Here is a 25,193-nt window from a genome sequence, read left to right as displayed (position 1 = left end):
AGAACAAAACAAAACAAAAAAAGTTTTCTAAATATATATCATAAGCCTCATAAATGTATATGTAATCATACAGAACCTTCAGTGTGTACAAGGTGTTTTCATACCTTTTGACAATTATCACCTTTAAGAATTTAAAGGCTGAAAAAAAGTGCTTCACACAAGTCATTCCTAAATTATCACATCACAATAAAGAAGTTGTTAAACATCTCCTTAAAAGCCAGTAAGAGAGGCCGGGGATTTAGCTCAGTGGTTCCACCGCCTGCATCACAAGCACAAGGTCCCAAGTTTGATCCCCAGTACCAAAAAAAAAAAAGGGCAGTAAGACACACAATAACCAGTTTGATGGTTTACTTGATGGTTTACTCTTGAAGGAGTGTTTCTGTATGATATTACTGCTCCAGAAAAGCCATCATTTAAGTATTCTAGGCCAGTTCTATTTAACATTTATTCATCAGCTATGTAGCACTACATTTTTATACAGAAAATTATTTGAATCATATTTAAAACAACTAATATTAAAATTTGTTTTTGGAAGAGTAAAGTCCTATGTAAGTAAAACTGGGGAAATCTGGCACCATAGATTTCCTTAATATTTACTATTTAAAATAATTCCCCAGTAACGATTTCCTACCAGAGTTAAATGAGCAAACATACCCAGCCAAATGGGAATATATACAATGGAATATTATTCAGCTGTGAAGAAGAATGGAATCATTTCATTTGCAGGAAAATGGGTGAAACTTGAAACCATTATTCTAAGTGAAATAAGCCACACTCACTTAAATATTGCATGCTTTCTCTTATATGAGAAACCTGAATTACACATGAATTAATAAAATAAAGGAGAAATGACAAGAAATTAGAAGATATGCTTGGAGATAACGAAGGGATTCGGGGGGAAGAAAAAAGAGGGGCTTAAAGAGATTGAAAATAAGCAAAATAATGTTACATGTATCAGTTTCCAAGAACAAACATTATTCTGTAACATAAACATGTACTAAAATAAATGAAAATTTTCAAACAGTAAACAAAAAACTCAAGCATTTTTAACACCTAGATACAAACTAGGAGATCACTATAATGTTATCACTCTGGAACATACTTACCAGATGGAGACATATGTTCTGCATTTGCCCTACAAACCACTTTGATGGGCAGATTACACATCTGCAAAAAGGCCTGTAAATAAAGATACATAAAATAAGTCCAATGTAAGCATATGCATATTTGACTGAATTTTTTCTTTCTTTCCTAAACTTAATAGCTCATACAGTAACATTCTATTAGGAAAAAATGAACAAATTTTTAATAAATAAACAAAAATAAAATGTTTCACTATGAAAAAAACAGTATGACTGGGCCAGGGATTTAAAAATGCTCAGTGGTTCCATCACCTGGCTCGCAACTGCAAGGTCCTGAGTTCAATCCCTGGTACCAAGAAAAAAAAAATGACTTAGACACTAGTAAATAGGAAACTCAAAGGATTTACATATACTTAAGGAAAGTTTTAAGTTATACACTTATTTTGCTATATTAGTTTGTATAAGTAAGCAGTATTATACATTGCTTTAATTTTCTTCGATAGATAACTAAAGCCTGGTTTTTATAAGGTATTAACTGTTAAATTCCACTACTCTCTGCAGGCTCATCTGTCTGCCTTTCAGGAAAACTCAAAATGCTACTTCAGCTACTTCAATATTCTCTCCAATAATACTAAAACTCCTAGTAACTCCTACGCTCATTAATTCATTTTTTAAGACTTAAATTGTTTATTTTCACTTGGCTTATAGGAACAAAAATTTTACAAAGAACTTAAATTCTAACAATAGGGTATAGGTAAATCATTATAACAAATACAAACCACAAAATATTATACAATCATTTTAAAAGCTCGTGTTTTTAAAGAATTTTTATGACAAAGAAAAGATATATTATATTAAATGAAAAAATACAAAACTGCATTGCAATCTCATGCTAATTCATTTTTAAATGTTTTAGGACACTAATGAACCTCTACCAAATCTACTATTTTTTATAATACTCAAAGTTTAGTTGTTCTCTCTTTTGTGACTTTTTGGCTTCTTTTTCTCCGCTCACAAAATTTATTCATGTTCTTTCTATAAAATTGTTCATTTAATTGGGAGATCATAAATTGCAATTGTTCTAATTACTACAAGTTGGAAAACATTTTATCTATTTTGAAATTAGAAGAACTATTAGAAATGGTCAAATGTAAGTTGAGATAAATTAATAAACACATCTAACGCTCATTATATATTAAATTATGAATAGAACATCCTACTCCAGCCCAACAGAGATTTCTCATAAGAATTGTTCATTACAATTCCTTCCTAAGTTCTGGATTGGAAATCAGTCTTAAGACTATGTAGCAAGAGTATTCAACAATGATTAATACGGTACTTTGCACAAAGAACCCATTTACCCAAAAGCACATCAGTTTTCTTCTTTAAACCTATATTCCCAAAATTCCAGTCTTCTAGGAACGGTTCCCTCTAAAAATAAATCCCTCAAGTCTCATTGTTCTCTACTAAACCCTCAGATTGTTATATTGCTCTGCAACTGACGTATGCATGTCTGATCTCAAGTGAGTGAAATCTCTTAGAAAGCCAAGGAGTATATTCTAATTTTTTTATTTTTATCACCTTCCCCACTGTCTCCCTCATTCTTCCAGAACTAATCTAAGATAGTGCAATGATTACAATAAACATTTCATAGTGGTTCAACCAAAGCTGCCAAGAATTTAGTTTGACAGAAGCTGTTAGTAATCTCCATACCCCCATTTATGCTCTTCCGTTCCCCTACAGTAGTAGAACTTATGATTTATATCTATACGCATGGCTGCATGAAATTTAAAATGTTTATTGTCCAGTCTTCTTTGCAACTGGGTTTGGTCAATGTCTCAAGTCTGGCCAATGTGACCTTTAAAAGGTCCTGCTGGCTGGAATGTGAAAAAAATGGCTAGAGCTAAAGCAGCCAAAATGAACTGTGACACAGAAGCCAAGTGTTGTACATGATGAAGCAACAAGAGCAAAAGAGCTTAGGTTCTTAAAAATCAGGGTCACCAAACCTGGATTACCTGTGTTTACAAATACCAACTTTTTTTTTGGTACCAGGGATCAAACTCGGGACCTTGCGCTTGCAAGGCAGGTGGCAGCACCACTGAGCTAAATCCCCAGCTGGATTACCTGTGTTTACAAAAGAAATACTCCTATCTCTTTACATCACTACTATTTTGGGTTTCTGTCATAGCCAAACCTAATCCTAACTTTCTGTTTCTAGGTTAAACACTACTTCACCCAACCAAAAGTTGATTCTTCTGCACCTAAGTGTAAACTAACTAAAGTAACTAAATGCTACAGCTTGTGATTCCAGTCTATAGGCAACAAGTGAGCTTCTTTCTCATGCACCCAGCATTATAGGCTAGGACGGCAGTTCCCTCACCATGTATTAAAATCACGTGGTAGGCTGCCTAGGATGTAAAGAATCAGATTATAAACAGCTTTCAATGGGGTGGATCAGAAGAAAAGAAGGGGGCAGAAGTCAAAGCCCTCCTCTACCTGTGCATCAACAGTGAAGATGAAGACTGTGGCTGGGGGGCATGGGTGTGGCTCAGGGGAAAGAGTACCTGCCTAGCACATGGAAGGGCCTGGGTATGAACCCTGCACAAAACAAAACCCTGGGTAGGGCCAGGATTTAGCTCAGTGGTGCTGCCACCTGCCTTGCAAGCCCAAGGTCCTGAGTTCAATACCTGGCACCAAAAAAAAAAAAACCTGGATGGATGGAGATATGCCGAAATTACAAGAAACAGGTGTGATAACTGATATACAAGATCCATGAGAAGACAAAAGGGAACAGAATAAGAGCACAAGTGGAGGGATAAGTTTTGTAAGCAGACAGGACACTTCTTTCACTGTAATGACAGGGATCAGTGGTGACTACACATTGATAAGGTCAAGAAAATGAATGAGAAAAAGGAAATGAGGAAAAAAGTCATCTGCGAAGAATGAGAGACTCAGAAGGACTGAGGCCTTCAGCAGAGTAAAAGAGTATGAAAAAATGTCTACTACATCTTCTCAAAGGTCTGGATAACATTCAGTTGCTGGTTAACAATATAATACTATGTGACAGAAAATTATAGTAAATTTTGCTGACTTACATCCATTGGGTTAACTCTACTTACAAATATTCCATAAGGTTGTATTTCTCTAACAAAATGTTAAGCAGACCATAATGTTCTGTGATCAAATTCATGCTTCTAGATCCCAGGATTTTTTCACTTCTTTATTTTAAAAAACTGAATTATGACCGATTTAACATTTAATTTATCACAGACTTCAAATGATGGCAAAATTTGGATTAGCCAGTGATTAATTTTATATTTTATAGTTTTATATAGTTTTATATTTAGTACAATTATTCATCACTGATTCAAAAAAATTTTCTAAATTACTCTGAGCTCACAAAAAAGTTTGATGTCACAAAAACAGTATTTCCAGGGCTGGGGATTTAGCTCAGTGGTTCTGCCACAGGCCTGCCTCACAAGTGCAAGGACCCGAGTTCGATCCCCAGTACCAAAAAAAAAAACCCAGTATTTCCATGCAAACATTAAAAATGCAAATACATTACAATGACTGTCTTTAATAATATAAAAATTTCAAAACAAAAGCAAGGTTTGACTGAAACAGTACTGTAGAACAGAAGAAAATCTGAGAAGTTCCAAAATAGTAGCTTCACCTTTCACTTTCATTTCAATTTTTAACACCACATAAAAAAACTTCAAGTAACAGGCATGATACACCAACTTAAAACACATTTTATTTTCAATTCTGAAATAGCAATCTACACATTCTTATTTTTATATAAATCCAAAGAAAATGTAGTTATAAGAATAAACCTAGGATAATTCATCTTTTATTTTTCAGTTGGATACTTTATTCCAAACCAATTCAGATGAATAACAACATAAAACAATTTAATCAAATACCTGGCACATTGCCAAACATGCACAAAGCCCTGGGTTTGATCCCCAGCATGGGGGTGGGGCACAAAAAACAAAATTTAGTGCATTATCAGAAAAATGTTTTGTAACCAAGCTATCCAACATAGAAACCAGTCACATGTTGCTATTTAGGTTCAGCATAAATTTATTAAAATTGAATGATATTTTAAATTCGGTTTCCCAGTCAAACGAGCTCCATTTCAAGTGCTCAACAGGCATCTGTGTCTAGTGGCCTCTGTATTTATTGAAGAGCAAAGATATAAAATACATCCATGATCACACCATGATGTGATGACGTCAACTGGATGGTCAGCCTGAGTCCACAGTAACAGTAATCTACATAAAAGAGACTGTGGCACAAGAGGCTGATATCATCTGAAAGTGACTAGGCTAATATAATAACAACCTGCATAACAGTACAATGCACAAAAATATGCAGTAATCAATCAACTTTTGAAAATGATGACACACTACATACCATAATATCTCCAATTTCAAAAAGAACTAATATAGGGTCACTCATTTGTTGAGCAATCCCAAATGCTAAAATAATCAACCAAATTAACATGTAAAAGCTAAGAACCAAAGAATAAATAAATTAGTCAACATTCATTCTTTGAATATAAATTTACTGAATACCTACACACAGTAGAGACTTTTAAATAGGCACATGCACACAGCCAGTACCTGACCTTTAAGACCCTGAAATTTAATAAGCGCAATGTAATTTTAACATATTGGGTAAATTAATTGAATTCTTAAATGTCAAAAAAATTCATTGAAAGGGTAGGGTACCTGGATTTCTTTTTTACTTGAAAAAAATTGAAAAGAATAAGCAGCAAATTATCAGTAAGCGGTTAAATATTAAGAACTGATTTTACACATTTACCTCTGCAACTTTTCAAAAATTCTATTGAAATAACAGTAAAGAAATAAAAAAGATATAAAACAAAAACAAAGAATGGGGAAAAGACAAAAGCAGACCACAGATATCAACCCATTTTTGTAAGATGGAAAGCAGACTGGGAGAGGGGTGGCATAGAGGAAACTGAAACCTAAGAGCCTAGAAAGTCAATACATCTGCATTAAAGAAACACAGAAGATTTCAAAATTGGAAAAAGGCAGCACTCTGGTAATCTTACCACTCTGGGAGGCTGAGGCAAGAGAATAGCAAGCTTGAGCAGCTTAGTCACTTAGTGAGACTCTGTCTCAAATAAAAATAAAAAGGATCTGGGGGGGTGTAACCCAGTGCAAGGGCCTGGGTTTAACCCCTAGCACCAAAAAAAAGAAAAAAGAAAGTAAGCAGAGGAGAGTTATGGGACTGCATATAGGACTGGATGAAACTCTACATAAGCAGCATATAATCAGATATAATCAGCCCTCCCCTAATCTATGCAAGAGAAAGGCTTATTCTTTGGAGAAATCTAATTAGAGACTCCTGTTTCTAGGAGAGGGATTTTTTTTAAGCACAAGAGAGGGATGACACAGAAAAGAGGACAGTAAAGTTCACACACTAACTGAAGAGATCCATGGTACCCTTCTCCCTCTCAGCACCGAAACAGGCTATCACTTCACGACATCTCTCTGGATTAAAATAAAACTAAATGATTGTTTTAGTTGGGGTGGGGGTGAGAGTGCCCCACAAAAAAGCCCAGGTCGATATATAATCAAATCAGTCTAAGTGACACCCACATGTCAAAAAAAAGCTCATCTCATCAGATTTTTAGTGACTCACTTTTAACTATAAATCATTGGCAGAGATCAAGAGATATTTGGGGAAAGCCTCAAACAAAAAGAGCTAAAACAAACCATAGAAAAAGGAACTGACAGGAAACAAAATGAAGACAGCAGGTAGACAACTTCAAAGAAAAATTATAATGGCTAATATTTATTTAGTACTTACTGTATTCCAGACACTTGCATAAGAGTTTTACCCTATGAGGTCAGTACAACAAGTATTTCTATCGTAAGATGAGAAAATAGAGGTACACAGAGGTTTAAAGATATAGGAAGGAAAAAATATATATATATAGGAAGGAGGGAGGGAGGAAGATTCTGCATTCTTTACACTTAATAATTCTCTGCTTTACTTTACTAGCAGCTAAGAAACTATGACTGAATTCTACCAAGACAGGTACTTGTTATAGTTTAGATCTAAAATATTCTATATGATATTTCTCATCTGGAATCTTATACAAGGGCTACTGAATGCCATAGGACAACATACACCAAGTGCAGAACTGCCTTTTATGTGGTTTCTTCTCGTAACAGCCTAAGGTCAAACATTAAAACATATCTCAAAAAGGCTTGCAAAAGGCTAATTTATTAGCCTTTGTGTAGCTTCCTGGTATGCTAACTTAATAGAAGAATACAACTCTGCATGTCCAGAAGCATATATTCAACACATTTATTGAGTACTTGGTATTTATCAGGAACTGTTCTAGTCACTGGGAATAGAGCAGCAAACAAAGTCTCAGCCCTGATGGAAATTATATCCAAAAGGAGACAAACAACAAGCAAATAAACCAGAAAATATGCACGGTAAGTCCTACTACTTAGAAATACAAAGCAGTACATGTGTATTAACACACAAGGTGGTCAGATAAGGGCTCAGCAACAAGGCAATAATTTAAACATAAACCTTAGAAAGTTAGGGAGTGAGCCAAGTAGATATAGAGTTTGCCAAAAAAATTACACGAACTTCAGGAAAAGAAAAATAGTATGATGTTTTTTCAACAGATGGTATTACCCTCATATGGGGGACCCTAGAGAATGTTGTATATCACAGAAATCCCAATCCCACTGCCAGCCCTTAGTGAACAAATTGAAAATGCATGTGCAGCAATATCAGTGACCAAGGTTAACCAAGCAGCAGTTCACTGTACTAATAAATGTTCAAAAGCTAATGTCCACCACTTGGAGTATCTCTTGTAACTGTAGAGGCTGAAGGTAATTTGCATTAATCTCATGATGTCTCAATGAATTTAGTATTAAAATATTTTGTTTTCCCCAAAGTGTGTATACATTTTTTTTGGCAGACTCTGTATTTAAGGGAAGAGTCCAAGTTCAAAGGCATAAAACAGGCTGTGCTTCAACTAGCATCTTTCAGGAACAGTAATGAGGCCAGTGTGACAATGTGGGAACAAGGAAGTAAGCAGTAAGAGATAAGAGAGGCAAACAAAAACTCATGTAGAATCTTGCAAGTAATTCCTAAGGATTTCAGCTTGCACTTTTGAGTGAAATGGGGAATACCTACATGTTAATCTGAGGACTGCTAGAATCTGAATGACACATTAAAGGTCTACAAAAACATACAGATCTTAGACTGTGCAGGACAGAACTATGGAAGCAGAACTAAGAGAATTCTGTAATGATCCAACAAGAAATAATGGTGGCATGAACCAGGCTGGGAATGATGAAAAGTGGAGGATGTCATATTCAGGCTATAATTTTAAGGGAGGGCCAAGAGGGTTTGCTGATAACAGTGTGGACCACAGAAAAAGTGAGAACTCAAAATACGACTCAATGTTTCTGGCTTAAACAACTAGAAAGATAGAAGTGCCACTTACCAAGACAGGAAAAACTGTGAGATAAGGAGATTTTGTTGGGAAGGGGAGGCTCAGGAGTTTTCAGATTGTCTTTGCTAATTACCACTTCTCTATTACATACACTGGAAAAACAGGAATCCCCTTCATCATCTTAAGAGTCAATATAGAACAATCAGTTAATAGAGAAGCTGCCCAGTGAGGGATTGTTGGGTAGAATCTTGGTGACTGTGTCAGCTTGAGAAAGTTCCCTTATGTCATAAGCCTTCTCATTGCAGAATTAAGGCAGTTTGTCAGGTATACTTTCTATACATCACCTGGCACAGAGTAATTCAATAAATGTAAGGTATTATTATTATTAATATTAGTAATAGTATTTGTAACAAAAATACTCATTTGTCATTATCTGCAAATGAAAAAAGATTACTTAACCTTGACAAATGCAAAAGAAAGCTGACTTCACTTCATTATTTTTTAATACCTACTTAGGAGAAAAAAGTTATTATTATACACTCCAATTAATTGTATTTCTATAAAATCAAAACAGCAAAATTGTGCACTAAAGTAAAAATCTCTAAATAGATATTGAAAGAATAAAAGACCATTCCAAAGCACGTTTTAAAAGAATGAACATTGACTATGATTTATATTTTTATACATCTAAAAATCTATTTTATAGTATATAGTATATAATTATTCTATTGTATACTATATATGCAATAATATATATATCTTCTCTAAGCAAAAACAAATGTATAAAAATATTGTGAACAAAGATAACAAATTTTACTTTGTAAATAATTTTTCAAAATCATATACACTGAGAAGTGAACTGACAAAAGACCTCCTTCTTCAAAATACACACTCCAGGGGCCAGGGATTTAGCTCAGTGGTTTCGTCGCCTGCTGCGCAAGCGCAAGGACCCGAGTTCAATCCCTGGTACCAAAAAAAAAGAAAAGATTCAAAATACACACTCCATTAGTAAATTCAGACCTTCAGACTGTGTTTATTTGTTCATTACACTGTCCCCAGCATACAACAGCCTGCTGATAAACATTTCTTAATAAACAGGCCATAGGTATTCAAAATCATAAATTTAATAACACCTAAGTTCAAACTAGCAAGCTAAAGATTAGCATTTTGTAACTTTTTGAATCCAAAGCTCAATGCTTTCAAAGAAACATAACTTCTATTAAAATGAAGAGATATTTTAAGAAATCAATAAGTAAACAATGCCTTAGAAAACTATAACACAAATTCAACTTAATGAAAAAGAATTACCTGTGCAGTAATCACAAATCACAAGTCAATGAGCAAAAAAAAAGCTTTACAGGGTCGGGGATTTAGCTGAGTGGTTTCACCACCCACTGTGCAATTGCAAGGACCCGAGTTTGATCCCCGGTACCAAACAGAAAAGATTTACATACATCAAGTTTGTCACCCAAAATGCTATCTGAGAACATACACAAAGTAGATCACATCAGAAAATAAAACCTTTCTTAGTAAAACTCTCACCTAAAAACTACTGGAGGGCCAGGGACTTAGCATTTAGCTCAGTGGCACCACACCTGCCTTGCAAGTGCAAGGTCCTGAGTTTGATCCCCAGTGGTGGGGGGGGGGGGGCCACCATGGACACACTACTGGAATATTTGACTAAGTTTTTAGATACATCAACATCTAACAACTGTAGGGGAAAAAAAAAAATCAGATTCTTTCTGAGGGCAACAAAGAAGGCAATCAGAATAGGAAAATGTATAAGTTTTCCCTATTATATAAAGTTTTAGGATCAAAACTGGCAAAACAGGGGCCGGGGATTTAGCTCAGTGGCTCCACTGCCTGCCTTGCAAGTTCAAGGTCCCGAGTTCGAGCCCCAGTACCAAAAAAAAAGTTGGGCTGGGAATTTAGCTCAGGGGTTCTGCCTAGCACAAGAAGGGCCCTGGGTACGAACCCTGCACAAAACAAAAACCTGGATGGGGCTGGGGATTTAGCTCAGTGGTGCCGCCACCTGCCTCACAAGCACAAGATCCCGAGTTCGATCCCCAGTTCCAAAAAAAAAGTTATAAAACAGTCAAAGGTACAGAAAGAATAATTATTGTAACTCAAGAACCTAACACAATATCAGTAGTATAGCTGGCATTCAGTTAAGTAAATGAAAAAAATTACTTTTTTTCTAAATTCTATAATGAATTTTATAAAGTTCTATTATATTGAAACAAAATAATATTACTGATGGAGAAAAGTAACAGTTACAAAACTTTTAAACTTCTCATGATAAGTTGAATAGTAGATGGCAGGAACATAAAATATATTCATTTCATTTTAATTAACTAATAGCAACCCAATAGTAAATCGCTGACCAATTAGCAGCACCAACTATCTTCCCTTTTTCAGTGCTGAGGATCAAATTCTGGGCCTCATGCATGCTAGGCAAGCACTTTATTACTAAGTTATACCCTTATCCCTTTCTTTTCTTTACTTTGAAAACAAAATGAACATTTATCTTATAAATTAAATACATAACAATACTCTCTTTAATTGCATTTAAGCAGTAAAAGCACTATTTACCAATAAAAGCATTAAAATAACTCAAATTTTTTAAAGAACTGTCCTTAATAAAAATTTTAAAGATCGGATGTTTTACATTGATTAATATTATAGAATTCAAGGTGTTATAAACACAGCTTCTAAATTTATGTAAGCCAGACTAAGAAAGCCGTCCAAATTCTAGATAGGGAACAATCCATTTTTCAGTCCAACCAGGTAAGGCTGTCCTTAGACAGGAGACCTCAGGTTTTCTTCTTTAGGACAAAGCTTCTATTCATTTCATAATTAAATCTGAAACATTTTATGTAAGAATTCACTAAGGACTATTCTCAAGCATGTAATGCCATTTTCAAGGCACAAAATCAAAATGATTTTGAATTTTAATTCATATCTTATTTCACAAGGACACAAAGGAAAATCTGTGACAACTGAAGAATTATTTTCCACCTTACGGAAGAGGCATGTTTTAAAATTAAAAACCATGAACAAATCTATCCACAAAATAATTCATTCTTTATATCAAACAGCTGCAGACTCTATAATTGAAATAATGTATCTAAGGTTACAAATGAAAACTGTAAGGTATCATTCTTGAAGTGACAGATTAAGTTCCTAATCCAGTTACGGTAATAGCCATATTTGTAGTTTAACATAAATTAAGACCTTAATTATATTTGTGAGTATTTTAAATAAAATAACACATTCCTTTGTACCTGTGAATGTAATTTATAGCAAAGCCAGGTTCATTTTCTAAACCAATCTATTTCACACTGCAGAAGTACTGTGGTATAAGGGTATAATGTAATTCTTGTTGTAGAATGTTGAAAGAGTAGATTCACTAAGCGCACAGAAGAGGTTTGAAGATAAATGAAGATGCTATTCATTCAAGGGTAATTTCATCTTAGAACTATATGAAAGATGTTTCACTCACATGGCCTCAAATTTAAGTGTATTTTCAGCTCAAATATAATGCTGCTAGATCGATTATGTTGATACTGTATATCTAATAATGAAAAATTCTAGCCTTTTTCTGTTTAAAAAATAGATTGTCGGGGGTTTTTTTTAACATTATGGTTTACTGCTCTGTTTAACATTAACAAACTTTAAAATCCTGCCTGTTGTTTACTTTTCAAACAAGAGTACACTCTTGATATTTTAACTTACAATTTCTCAGAACGATGAATGTGAATTTTTACTAAGTAAATTTTTATATTAGCAAACCATTTTTCCCTGTAAAACTATTTTACATTATCTTGTTAATTAAAAATGACATCTCAACCATCTAATTCTATTTTATGGTCTTTTTTTTTTTTCCTTTTTCTTTTTTTGGTACCGGGGATTGAACTCAGGTCCTTACACTTGCAAGGCAGGCAGTAGAACCACTGGGCTAAATCCCCGGCCCATCTAATTCTATTTTAAATGTACTTCATTCCACAAATCTTACAGGACTAGGTTTTTTTGTTTTGTTTTGTTGTTTGGTACCGGGTATCGAACTCGGGTCCTTCCACTTGCGAGGCAGACGGCGGATCCACTGAGCTAAATCCCGGGCCCAGGAATAATTTTTTTGTTGTTTTGTGTGGGTTTTTTTGGTACCAGGGATCAAACTCAGGTTCTTCCGCTTAAGGGGCAGGCGGCAGAACCACTGAGCTAAATCCCCAGGCCCCTTACAGGACTAGTTTTAATGTTTTACATACACCAAACCAGTTATGTGTTGAGGAAAATAATATTAATACTATGATTTTTAAAAATCTGTTAAATTCTGTTTGCAATTTAAGTTCACAGTTAACTTTTATAAACATCACATTTTATATACTTACATCACGCCAGGTGTTTAAGCATAAACCACCAATATGCTTTAATATTGGTATAAAACAATAATATACAATATAGAATAATCTGAACAATTTAAATTCAATAATATCAAGAAAATATCAGTAGCCTCCATTTTGTTCATTTTAGAATACTGAGAAGGATTTTATAATCCCTTTAATAAATATTCACTAAGTTATCTTTCCCCCTCAGTTTTCATTTCCTTTTCCTACTCTGAAAGTAATACAGAAGTCTCATTTTGCAGAGGATAATCAAAATAATGAAGGAGTAAATATACTTTAAAAACCTAAACTATTACACTTTATGAAACTTTGAGGAAATTATACTGCATCAGTTTTTAAAGTGTTTTTCCATAAAACAGTACTCTTTATTGGTTCTCCATTAAAATATATACACTAGTATCATGCTACCTGTATATATGTGAGGTTTAAATATATGCAACCCCCAGACAAGTGGTTTAAAGACAAAAATGGATGCGACCAAGTAAAAAGCTCAAAACCATTTTCTCCAAAATGCTGCCAGTAAGCTGCATACTGTGGCTATGTGAATGACAGCAGAAGTTGGTAGCAGCTACATTTTCATACTTACAGTTGTTTCTCCAGTGCAACAATGAGCCTGCAGCCCCAAAGGAAAGAGATTCTCCTCCCTCTGCTCCTCCCCAAATGCTACATTAGGATGTTACCATTCAACCACTAATTAATATGTCATCCTAAAAAGCATCATTTACTAAAAGGAAAAAGCAAGGGTCAGCTAAGTATTTATCAGGAGATCTGACATGTTAGTGTTCGTGGGCCAGCATTAATGGGGCCTATAAAAATGCTGACTTTTTATAAAAACTGATATAACATAATCAACAGAAAGTAGGGTTTTTTTCCCCTTTGTGGTCCTTTCATTTTTAGAGATAAAGCATTTATTCACAAAGGGTAAGGAAAAGTAAACATATTAAATACAATTGGGATCGTTCCCTCAATCTAAGCTTAAAGGTAATTCTCACTTGAGGTAAAAAGTAAGGTTACTTTTTCATGCAGTATTCTAATAATGATCATCAGTTTGAGACATTCTCTAAAAGCTACATTCAAATTTTCATAAAATCTAGATTAAGCCATATAAAAAACCAGTTTCTTTTTAAATTGATTTCATATATATCCAATGGAATTCCTTCTAAAATTTAGTAGAAACTAACATTTTATTATCTAGATATTCACTAAATAGGCACATAAATCTTTAAGTCAAAATAGGTACTAATTTTTTATTCAACATCATCTTGTATATCCATAGTTTTTACTTTTTTCAAAAGAATTTCTCATTATCTAACTTGAGCTTCATATTAACTAAGATGACCTTTATCTCATTTCAAAAATCCAAAAGCTGAGTCATATTTATCTTTCATACCTTAATACACCATATCTTAACATACTGTATCAAGCAGATTAATTTGCTAGGAAATTTCAGAAATAAGGTGTGATTAAACATTCACTTATTGTTGAGTAAAGTTCAGAGATCTTTATCAGTGGAGCAGACTGATATGCAACAAAGTGTTGTGTGTGTGGACTGGACAGCCACTCAGACTCCTTAGGTTTCCATTCCAGCTCTGCCATGTACTACTTAGGTAACTTTGGGCCAACTGTTTAACTTCTCTGCTTTATTTCCCTAATCTAAGGGGAAAGGTGAAAAAAGGTATCTACTCATAGGGTTGCTGTGGGAGAGGATTATCTATAAAACCTACTTCACATGACTGTCATGGTCTAAGTGAGTTACTAAGAATTATGAGCCCAGCACAGTGATGAGCACACATGGCACTCAACTTCTGCCCTTGTTTTCTGTTTACCTCCAAATGTATGGCCCCTAGGACTGGGTGGAGAATCTCTGAGTCTTAGTTTCCACATCTTTAAAACAAGGAAAAGAATAGTACCTGGAAGTAGGATCATGGTAAGGATTGAATGCAATCAATACTCTTCAAAAACGATCACAGCGTATACTGCAATAAAAGTATTTACTAAACTTTAAATTTTAAACCAAATCTTATTCAGTATTATTAAAGTAACATTTTGTTTGAATTAAAGCATTCAATTTAACATTTTTAAATGCCATGAAAGAACAATTACAAAAATTCTTATTAATGCTCATACAAATACAAATATGTTCCCTGAAAAGCTTTGCATATAGCACTTATTTCTCAATTGTTCTGGTATGGTTTAGGCATTATCAAACCTGCAAGCACCCATCCCTCTCGCTGAAACTGATTATGTGTATTTCTGTTAAGGAATCAGGAGATAAAAAAATAATTTGCTGCTTATTTACAACTATTTTCCTGAGTGCTTTACATATGTTAACACATTCAATCCTCCTAACCCAGTAGATTAGCATCTATTTACAATTCTATTTTACAGGTGAGGAAACTTGAAATAAAGAATTCTCTTTATGGTATGCCACATTTAGAACAGAGAACAACTACCCATTTCATTTGTGGAATCTGCTATAAAAAATAATATATATTGAATCAGTACAGATATAAATCTCTTCAGGTAAAATTTTTTTAAACATTTTTTACAGAAAAATTATAAAGTTCATATGTATGTGCTTACACTTTACTTCTAAACCTGCACTGTCCTATACAAGAGCCCCCAGCTATATGTGGCTACTGGCACAAAGTGAGTTGTGCTAGATGTGTAATACACATTGGATTGTGAACTTAATATGAAAAAATGTAAAACAATAAATACCGTACTGATCACATGATAAAATGATCAATGTTTACAGAAGATTTAATAATTATTCAAATTAATTTCACTTGTTTCTTTTATTTTTTTAATGAGGCTACTAGAAATTGTTGTATTATATTATCTGGGTAGTACTGTATGTTTATTGGACAGTTTAGGTTTGGGGGTATAAGAGTAATAATAGAATTATTATCAGAGTTGTTTTCCCAATGAATATAAGCTTAAGTCATTCAATTGAAGTGCAAGTATTATAGAATGGAAAAACTTTCTTTCTGCATTCGTGTATATGTATGCAGTATTATACACAAACACAAACATGTGCACACACACACACATATACACAGACACAGAGCTCATAGGAACCAGAGGAACACTACACTATCTCACTACATTAACATACAAGATTATGACCAAGCAAATACTTCAGGTAAAACCAATCCTTTGTGAATGAGGGAAGGAAAGAAAATCTAAGTGGAAACAACCAAAGAGAAAAAATTTGTTTTCTTTTAAACTAAAATCATAAAAGTTTTTTTTTTTTTTTGGTTCCAGGGATCGAACTTGGGTCCTTGCGCTTGGGAGGCAGGCGGCGGAACCACTGAGCTAAATCCCCGGCCCATAAAAGTTATTTTAATCAAAAATGATCACGCCACTGAGCTTAGCTTCAGGGCTATAATAAATACCAAGTCTATATGGTAAGTAAAATTTAAATTTCCCGATGATTTAACTGACAGACTATGAAAATATCTAATGTCTGATATCTGGTATCATCTAGAAAATATTCAGTTTATGGATACCTGTCACATTGTTTTGATCAATTTTATATATCAAACATGAAGCCTTTAACTGATTTTTCTAAACGGATGCTGATACACTATATAGAAGAAAATTACTCCATAAAGTTTACATCAGATATGTGGAGAAGTCACATTTATAGTCATGGCTACTATCAGCTGTCAAGCCAAAGAATATTGAAAAAAAAAACAAGAATTTTTAATATATGCTGGTTAATTTATCATCTAAGTGACATACGTAGCATAAAAAAATGAAATGGTTAAGCAAACTTCTACATTTTAAAAGGCTTTTTCTGGTTTTATTTTTAATTGCAGCTATATTTGAGAAACTATGGGAATAAAACAAATTAATGAGAACCATAAAAATAGAATCAATAAAGAACAAACTAAAAAGCCTTTTTTCTTCCCTTACTGAAAGGTTAATTTTTTTAAGTGGCAATATACTAATATCTTGTTTTGTACTGGAAACTGGTTAAACCATCTATTCCTGGGTTTCTCAACCTTGACACTTCACATTTGGGTTCAGATAATTCTTTGTTGTGCAGGGCTGGCCTGCGCATTGTGCGACGTGTAGCAGCAGTCCCTGGTGTATATTCAATAGATGCCAATGGCAAGTTCTAACAACCAAAAATTCCTAAACAGTATCATGTTTTTGAGGGGTAAAAGATTTCCCCAGATGAGAAACACTGGTGTATTCCTACCCCAAAATACCTTCCTATTTGGTGAAAATTATTCAAAATACTTCCCAGATAGGTTCAGCAAGGAGATGAGTAAACCTGCTGAAACTACATGCAGAATAGTCTGGGTACACTTTTATTTCTATGTGTGCACTAGAATGTTTTCCAGAAATTTTTTCTATAGCTTTTGTCAAGTCCTGAGTTATCCCAAAATGGCAATTTTAAAAGGGTTAAGAATCGTGTTTCAATTGAAATATTCACTATGTCCTGAAGCTGTCCTCAAAATATAAAGACAGAAAACATTATTTTATACAGAGCAAATTATTTATTCATGCTCTTGTTTATCAGACAAAATTGCTTTCACCACAGTTGTAAAACCATTCATATAACAAACATCTACTTAGTACATTCTATATGCTAGGCAACTGTGTTATTAGTATTTGAAAGCTCAACTTAAATTGCACTTCTCTCACCAAAGGAAGGGGAGGATTAATAAACAGTGGTATAAAGTTTGTATTTATTGCATATAACCAAGAATTTCTGTGTATCAAAAGTTACCATAGAAAGAAATAAAAACTAGTTATAATACTAGTATCTACAGACAAAATAAAAGTAAATAAATAGTTTATATTCTTGGTAAAAATATAAAAGAAACTTAGATATTTATACTAATAAATTATTGTTCAAGCACATTTCTTTCCATATTTTCCTTTTTTCCCTGCCTTAAAATGAAACACCGAATTCCATACTATCATACTGAATGACACTAAGCACATAGGATATCAAGTTGAATAAAACATACAAATGAGCTGACCTAAAATTAAATGCTTAGCATTATGCCTAGAATACAACAAAAGCTTGATAAACAACTCCTTTCCTTCTTTTTCTTTCTATCCTTAAGGAGCTCAGTCCCACCTCCAATAAATGTTATGTCTTAGATTTTCTTTTTAGGTTATCTTTTAGCTTCTACATAATAAAATCACCTTTGGAATTCAAACTACATAAACTAAGTAAATAGCAGCTAAACATATACAAATGTTTATATAACTATAATTCTATAATCTACATAAACATTTCCTTTCTTTTTTTAAAGTAAGTAACTCCCAAGTATCCTTTTAAATACAGTTTAAAGTTTACAAGGCCACTAATCTCTTTTGGATCACACAACTGTGATATACAATTTAAAAAGATATTGCACTCAATATGTGATTTGGGGATAATAAACACACATATAATCAAAAAACAATAAAAGGAATGGAATTAATATGAGAAAATGAAAAAATGGAAACAAAGTCTTTGTAAATAGGGAGGGATGGAGGGGTTGAAGGGAGGGCAGGGGAATGGGGAAAAAATAAGAACCAAGAGAGATTATGTAAAGGTGCAAATTTCCAATGATAAATGTCATTATATTGAATGCCTAAGATGTACCAATAAAATTAATTTTTTTAAAAGTAAATAAATAAATAAATAAACCAATATAAGGAGTAGCTAAAGAACATGTCTGCTTTATGTCTCCCAAATAGATTAGAGCAGGATAATGCTCAAAGATATGTTACAAATAAATTAGAAAATAATTCTGAACCCATGAATGAAATTACCACCCCCAAATAATACCACTAAAACAACTATGAAGGCAAAGAATGTGCTCAGCACTTAAAAATGATTTTGTTTACGATAATAAATAATGACTGATTTTTATATATTTTGTACACTGACAATTAACAGAATAATATTACATAATAAAAATCAGCTTCACAGAAGTATTGTATGATAATAGTAACAAAATTCTAAACATACATCAGACTTTCTGGAAAGAGAAAAAAATTGTAACTTAAAATGATACAAATCACCTAGATGGTGCAGGTATATGTAAATGTGTGTGTATATGTACATGTACATGTATATATTACATTATTTACATATTTACCTGCACAGCAAGAGAAGCTGCATTGTCAGAAAGCAAAATTTGCTCCCCTGTGAAAACATAAGTAAAGGTCTCGGTCAAAAGTGTAACTGCCAAACATGCAAAATATAAATATATTATTTTTATTTTAGAAAACTATTCCTATTTATATAGACAAAGTATAGCCTAAACTGAAGTAATTATGAAGTTCTATAGATACCATTAAGTAATGCTAATTTTGATTAAATGCTCATAATATGTAAATAATGATGAAACAGGGCTGTTTCCTTTAAAACTATTTGATAATTTATCTCATTTTATCAGCAATATGTAATTAAAACTGCTTACTAAAAAACATTCATTATTTTTTCAAGAAATATTGCCCTTCTCATTAAAATTAAGTAAAACAGTATCTATTCAAATCTCTCTAGTTAAAAGTGAAAACATTCACAATCATATAAAACCAGCTTGCAGTTAATATTGCACAGTATGTCTAGGTCTGTCACACAAAAGAAAGATGACAAGTTCGCTGCAATAAAAATTCCATGCTTAGAAGACTAGGGCTGCTGCCTATTAGTCTTCATTACTTTGCAGTCTTCTGACAACTGTAGCAGGCTGCTGAGCCCCAAATGGGGTCCATAATGTGATCTGATGATATATGAAGAGCTGCTAAAGGGAGCCTGAACCATCCTAGCCTATACATTTTAACAGTTCCTTTTTACTGAGAGCCCACTTTACCACAGGACTTCAAAAATCTGCTGTCTCAGCTATTGGTGCAGTAAATCTGCCAACTGCTCCCGCAACCACATCATTTTACACTGCCTACAGCAGCCAATATAATGAGTCAATAATAAACTAAGGACCTTATAGGCCATGAATAGTTGGTTTACACTAGCAGTTTACAAGTTTAGGTAAAACCTCCTAGATAAATTATACAAGGGAATCCTTTCTTTATGTTTTATGCTCTTCTTGCAGTAAATTGCATTAGTGAAGGGTTTTTTATAATAAATATATTTTGATATAAACTCATTTTTAATTGTGAGCAAGAACCTACCTTTCAGTTGCTGATATAATGTAGCATTTTCAGGCCAAGGTTCTGTAGCTGCAGAAATAAGGCAATGACAATTAGGCACATAAGGAAATGCATATCAATAATAAACCAAATTAATAAGCATGTACACTGGCCTAGAGCATTTAGAGTCAACTGCTACAGTTATGTTAAATATGCAACTAGTCACACACTCTTAGACTGTATGCTAGCTTGAATAAGCAGGTTAGTCTGTTTTAAATGCATGTTTGCTTTATTGTCTGGTGAAAATTTGTTTCTTATGAGAAGAAGATACACATCTTGCCCGATCAAAAATGTAATTCAAAAAATAAATTTGTCTAGCTTCTTTTAAATACAGCTATACCCAAAATGTTGTTCATACATATACAAAGATACTGTTTTGATTCACTACAAAAAGACAGTGAAACAGTATTTGTAATATTTTACATAAACTTCTAACAAAATAAAGTTTCAAACAACACTACATAAAAAATTAAACATGTCTACATCAGGTATTCATTTTTTCTTTTAACCTGAGAGTACATAAAAATACAGAGGAATTCTGCTGCATTCTAGAACATTTCATTGTCTTGACTCTACTATAACCACTCCATAAAAACAAAACAAGGTAGTATGATAAAGCAGTAAGGGCCTACAATGTGAAACAAGACCAGTAAAGCTCACTTTAGGTCTGAAGTGAAGCATGACCTTGACCCTTATCTCTTCTTCTAGAGATGATTCTAGCTACATAGAGAATATCAGCAACCTACTAGTGCTTGGGAAAAGCACTAATTTTATATCTTGTCTAGTCAACTACACTTAAGAAGCAACGGTTCCACTGACAGAACATACAGGATATCAGGACATCATTTGCTGATTCATTTTTAAAAACCATAAAACATCAGAATCAACAATTCTAATATACCAACTACATTTGCAATCAGCAAGAAAATGAGTTAAATATATGAGATTTGATAATAATTACTATTTTCTTACTGTGTTTATATTAAGCCAGTCTGTGACACAGCAACAAAAAAATTTTAATATAGAATTATGGCTGTCTTTTTTAAAAAGAAATACATGCATGTGAGGCATTTTTTTTCTTAAGATAGATCATTTAAGAGGAGTAGGAGAGAAGAACTCCTTAATTGCTTTTCTTATGCTTGCAAATGAAAAGAAAAACACAGTAGTATTATTAAAATTTACAAATGTCATTTTTGGTTTGGTTTAGGTTACAAAAAATTTCATTCATAATGACAACACCACGAAATCATCAAGCAAATAAAGGACCACATAATTTTGCATATTGTTGCCTACAATATTATATATATAATATAAATGCTACTAGATTTACTATATTATATATATTTACTATACTATATAATATATATATGCTACTAGATTTCAACAATGCATACCAAACAGACAATAAAACTCAGTATTATATTTCATTATAAACATTTTAGCACAGTAAAATTTCACTAAGAGCCCAATTAACATGTGTAACATGGTTTTTAAAATAAAAGTGAAACAAAAACAAGCTGACATCAGTGAATTATTCAAAAGTAACCTTTTAGGATAAACTGTATGGTCAGCATACCTACGTTTATCTCTATACTAAAAACAATACAATGAGGTTCATTCACTGTAGGATTCTAAACCATCAAAGAGTGAATTATATGCATTATATTAATCTTAAAGCAATAAGGGATAGGAATAAAATTTATAAAAATTTCAAAGAATATTAAAACTAGGTTCCTTAAAGGAACATATATGTCCCTATGTATCTGTCTGAGGCACACTGTGTCGTATTTTATACCACTTGGTGTTCATTAATTGTGTGCAAAGAATGAAAAAAGATACTTGATGAAACCTACCATTTCATTTCCTAAATACTATGGCTAATCAAAAACTTAATATTATCATCTATGTTAAGGTAACAGGATGTTCTATTTAAATACCGTGGTAATTTCAACTTTTGGCTAGCTATTTTGTGTAACTATTAGACATGAACTACATATTTTCAATAAAATACAGTATTATACATTTTGCATTACATATATGAATATAATTCATGTTTTTTGATAATTTAGAAACTACTCTACTTTGTAATATAATTTCTCATATGAACAGCAATGCATGTGTTCAATAATCCCAGATAAAAATTAATTCATGGGGCTGAGTGTGAAGCTCAGTGCTGGAGCACTTGCCTAGCATATGTGAGGCCCTGAATTCTACTCCCAACATGAGGAGCAAAAAAAGGTATTCATCACCACACCCACTGATCCTCCAGATCTAATCCAAGGAACATGTATAGAAATAATAGAAATTTTGCAACATATTACCTGACTGCAAATAAAACCAAAGGTGTTGCCTCCAAATACCAAAAGCTCTGTTATCAAGGACTTAAAGCTGGAAAAAGGGATAAACGTTTTGCTTGATCCAAGGTATAAATTATGTTCAACCCAGAAGCTATTAAAAAAAATTATTAGAAAAGCAACTCTACTAAAATATCTGGTGTTTTCTTCACAAAGAGAACCTACCATTTAAAAAAAAACAGGGCAGGGCCAGGGATTTAGCTCAGTGGTTCTGCTACCTGCCTTACAAGCACAAGGACCCAAGCTTGATCCCTATTTTCAAAAAAAAATAAAAAATAAAAAATAAAAAAACAGGGCAAGTAAGACACATAAACCTATGCAGCCATGTTATTTTAGCTGCTAGAAATTGTAAGGTACCATGAATCAGTAGATAAGAAATGGTAGTGTATGCAGGAAATGACCAGCTATTCATCTCACCCATGAGCAGCTCAGATTATATAAACATCACTGATTTTACAGCATTCTCTATGTGAATCCAATCAAATACTTCCTTTTAAAGCATGACAAGGGAAAAGAAACCACTAGTATATGTAAGAGTGCCAAAATGCAAATCCAAGTTGGATGCAGTGGCAATGGATCTACAATTCTACCACGTAAGTGTCAAGTAAGCTCTGTAACTGTCTTATAAGTAAATCCAAGAACATTATTATCTACAAATAACAAAATATAAACCTGTGTCTTGGTTTGAATAATGTTAATTAAAGCTTTTTGTTAGTGAAAGATGAAGTCCACAAAGATACTTTCTTCCTCATTCCTCTTTTCCAAGGTCAGGTAAATCTATACCCCACTCCTTGCTCCTGAGCAACTGAGGGTTGGGGTACTAGGAATTAAGCCCAGAGGTGCTCTAGCCCTGAGATACATCCCCATTCCTTTTCATTTTGAGGCAAGGTCTCACTAAATTGCTCAGTCTGGCCTTAAACTTGTGCTCTTCCTGGCTCAGCCTCCAGAGCAGCTTGGATTACAGCAAGAAAAACCTTTTCTAAACAATAACAAAATTTTCATCTTTCACTAATTTTTCTTCAATTCACCCAAAATGTTTTACACTATATACTACTTTAATAGTAAATAAAATTTCATAACTCATCTACTCTATTTTCAATTTCTACCACCAAAAGCATGGTGTGCTTGGGGAAAGGACAGCCTTAGAATAACTACAGAAGGTAAGACTGAAAGTTTCTAAGAAGGAAGTTGGTGAGAAATGGACATTGAGGGACAAAGTTGTCTGACGCTGGCAAGGTGCAAATTACTGGTATTACCAGTATATCAAAAGTAAACTTTATGCTTAAAACAATCAATAGTTATATGCAGCTCTTGGAATAAAGACCAAAATCCCCGACATGGCCTATGGGGTTCTACACCATACCATCTCCACCTCATCTCCCCTGCTGCTCCCTGCACTCCAGCCACATGGCATTTATCCAGTTCCTGAGCACATCACGAGACTCCTGCATGATATTTCCTCTGCCTAAAACAATCTGCCCCCTCTCGTGTCATCACATCAATTTAAACATCACTTCCTCAAGGAGAACCAGGTTCATGGCAGGTAACCAGGTAGTTGCACAGGGCCAACACTTAGAAGGGGCCTACTTGTAAAGTGTTCTGCTCTTATGGTTTTGGAAGTGTTTCTTAATAAATTCTTGAACAAGAAGTCTCCAAATTTCATTTGCACTAGGCCATACAAATTATGTAGTCGGTCCTATCTCCAGGAAATCTTTACTGATCTCCAATAGTTCAAACAGTTCCTTTACACACACAAACCCCTTTATGCCACTTATGATGGTCAACATTTTTATGACATGACTATCTCCCCCACTAGAAGATAAGCATCATGAATGCCTAGACCCTAGCACATAATCAGTAAATGTTGTCTGAGTAAATATTTATTTTTATTATTACCACTCTCATTATTCTTATTACTTTGTACGATTTAGGCAAAGAATGCAGCAGGGAAGATAATGAAACTGCACTACTGCATGGCAAACATAAAAAATAAACCACTCAGACAACTTCAATACTACATACAACCAATAGCCCAAGTCTAAAAATACTGAACAGCTGCCTAAAAACATCTAGAACTTAGATTTAATTTATTTTTTTAACTTTCTACTTTCTTTGTTGGTATAAGTTTTTTAATATGTCTCATATATATTAGCTCAGAAACTAATGACTGTATGATTTCTAAATCTATTTTGGCTTATATGCTCAAATACTTTATTGATGGGCACATGAAACTAAAAGAAAAAAAAGGTGATCCCTGGGTTAGAGACATAGGATGAAGAAAGGAGAACAGTGGAATGGCTTGTTAGACAACTGAGGACCTTGACTATTAAGCTTAGGAGTGGACAACAGTCATATCCAATGATGAGGCAACAAACAAATTTCCAGTGTTAGGACACATGTAAGAAATGCATACCTGATACTTTCTTCCTGTACTTCAGAGGTCTATCTTGCATACTACAAGGTCCACAGACCCCCATCCCATGATGAAAAACACTGTTCTAATTAAATGCCTACTTATTTGAAGTTTTTGCAGAGAACCTAGACACTCATGAAATCTTAAACAAGGAAGAATATCCCTTGGTAAATTTTTTTTTCTTTGACCAAGGAAAAAGCTGGGGAAGAAACAGTCATAAATTAGTGAGGAGGATGTGGATCCCTTTCTAACTACCTCCCTAACAAGATTTTTGCATACTATCCAATCAAGTACATCCAATTCTCCTGCACACTTAACACTTTC

The 25,193-nt window shown here is 33.6% G+C and overlaps 1 protein-coding gene across 3 annotated transcripts in view; it reads right to left on the bottom strand.

Moving 5' to 3' along the window:
* Positions 1-25,193, bottom strand: part of Mtx2 (metaxin 2) — a 60,782-nt gene that overhangs the window by 19,541 nt on the left and 16,048 nt on the right. Inside the window, exons 2-5 of one of the 3 annotated variants that reach the window (XM_087200723.1) lie at positions 20,085-20,132; positions 19,055-19,101; positions 1,395-1,428; positions 1,107-1,179 (exon numbers count right to left, since the gene is read on the bottom strand). In XM_087200723.1, the coding sequence (XP_087056849.1) occupies positions 1,107-1,167 (61 nt within the window). In that variant the 5' untranslated portion in view covers positions 1,168-1,179; positions 1,395-1,428; positions 19,055-19,101; positions 20,085-20,132. Of the gene's footprint in view, positions 1-1,106; positions 1,180-1,394; positions 1,429-14,851; positions 14,918-19,054; positions 19,102-20,084; positions 20,133-25,193 lie in introns of all 3 variants that reach the window. The other 2 variants (XM_087200718.1, XM_004857731.3) reach the window with 2 other exon arrangements.

Source organism: Heterocephalus glaber, unplaced genomic scaffold, assembly GCF_053883595.1.
Source record: "Heterocephalus glaber isolate CG9 unplaced genomic scaffold, H.glaber_assembly_v1.0 deba00000347, whole genome shotgun sequence".
Taxonomy (NCBI): Eukaryota; Metazoa; Chordata; class Mammalia; order Rodentia; family Bathyergidae; genus Heterocephalus; species Heterocephalus glaber.
The sequence above is the reverse complement of the archived record's forward strand: the minus strand, read 5'-3'. Positions and strand labels throughout refer to the sequence as shown.